General features: G+C 61.0%; 1 protein-coding gene across 1 annotated transcript; it reads left to right on the top strand.

Annotated features, from left to right (window-relative positions):
- The first annotated feature begins 649 nt into the window (after positions 1–649).
- Positions 650–1,558, top strand: FAM110D (family with sequence similarity 110, member D). The gene has a single exon (XM_006862268.1). The coding sequence runs from the start codon at positions 746–748 to the stop codon at positions 1,556–1,558; it is 813 nt and encodes a 270-aa protein (XP_006862330.1). The 5' UTR covers positions 650–745.

The raw sequence follows: 1,558 nt of genomic DNA, 5'->3' as shown, positions 1-1,558 counted from the left end.
ACCTCCTCTCTGGGTTAATTTCCCCTTCTGTGAAATGGAAATACAGAGGTTAGACTGGTGATGATTACAGCTGAGCCTGGTAAAGACACACAGTGAGTGGGAGGGCAGCTGATGTGACCTGGTGACCACCTCCCTCTCCTTTCAAAGTGGCCCTGCCAGGCCTGGGCAGGGCAGTTGGCTGCAATTACTGGAGGCTCCTACCCTGTGGTTATATTCCTGACCCCGGTGCTTAGGGGCGGGAAGGGTGGGCCCTGCTGGAGCCAGTCTGTGGCTAGGGAGTCTCCTTGTCTTGGACTCAAAGCTGCTGGACTGGGAAGAGGTATTTTTTCCGGTTCAGGCCACTTTCGGGAATGGGGCTGGGACTAGCCCCACTTCCTTTTCCAAGTGTCCTGCTTGCCGATGCCTTCTTGGCATGGGCCCTTTGGCCAAATTGGGGCACCCTCAAAGAGGTACATGTTTCTTAGTGGCCTGGGAGGTTCCACTGAATTGCTCTGAGGAAGGGATGGGGGAATGGCCTGAGTCTCTGCTCCCTGGTAACCAACCTACTAGTATAAGGGAAGGGGCTAGCTGATCCTATCCCCAGGAAGGCCAGCCAGCAATGGGCAGAGATATCTCCTACTCTCTCCCAATCATTCCTCTCTCCCTGCAGGCCCCAGAGAACCCTCCCCCAAATTGCGCTCAGCTCCGCAGTCAGCTGCCTACCTCCAGTGGCTTATGGGGCACTGTCTATCCCAGCTCTTCTAAGATGCTCCTGGCCTCTCCCTCCACTCAGTCCAGGGGACGGACCCCCAGCGCTGTGGAGAGGCTAGAGGCGGACAAAGCCAAGTATGTCAAGACGCATCAAGTGATTGCTCGGCGGCAAGAGCCAGCCCTCCGTGGGGCACCTGGGCCGCTCACCCCTCACCCCTGCAATGAGCTGGGATCCCCTGCATCGCCCAGAACGCCCAAAACCACACGCCGGGGCAGCGGGAGGCGACTGCCAAGGCCTGACTCCCTCGTATTCTACCGCCAGAAACGAGATTGCAAGGCATCAGTGAACAAAGAGAACGCCAAGGGCCAGGGACTGGTGAGACGCCTCTTCCTGGGTACCTCCCATGACGCCACTTCTAGCAGCCCGGGCACAGCGGAGCGACCTGCGACTCCTGGGAGTTGGACCGCGCAGCCCAGAGATGTCCCAGAAGCAACGGGAAAGCAAGCGCTGTGCCCCACGTGCTCTCTGCCCTTGTCGGAGAAGGAGCGTTTCTTCAACTACTGCGGCCTGGAGCGCGCGCTGGTGGAGGTGCTAGGTGTTGAGCGTTTCTCCCCGCAGAGCTGGGGCGCCGAGGCCAGCCCCCAGCCCGAAATAGCGCCGCCTCCCGGCTCCGGGAACACCAGCGACTGGGCTTCCAGCGACAGCAGCGAAGATCCAGACTGTGCAGACTGCGGCGGCGCTGAGGCGGCGGACTCAGCGCGGGACGGGCGCCCCCAGGTGTCGGTGGTGGAGCGCAACGCGCGCGTCATCCAATGGTTGTACCGCTGCCAGCGCGCCCGAGGCCCACCGCGCGAGTCAGAGGTGTGA

The sequence above is a fragment of the Chrysochloris asiatica genome, unplaced genomic scaffold (assembly GCF_000296735.1).
Source record: "Chrysochloris asiatica unplaced genomic scaffold, ChrAsi1.0 scaffold00047, whole genome shotgun sequence".
Classification (NCBI taxonomy): Eukaryota; Metazoa; Chordata; class Mammalia; order Afrosoricida; family Chrysochloridae; genus Chrysochloris; species Chrysochloris asiatica.
Note: the sequence above shows the minus strand (reverse complement) of the source record. Positions and strands in the feature narration are given on the sequence as shown.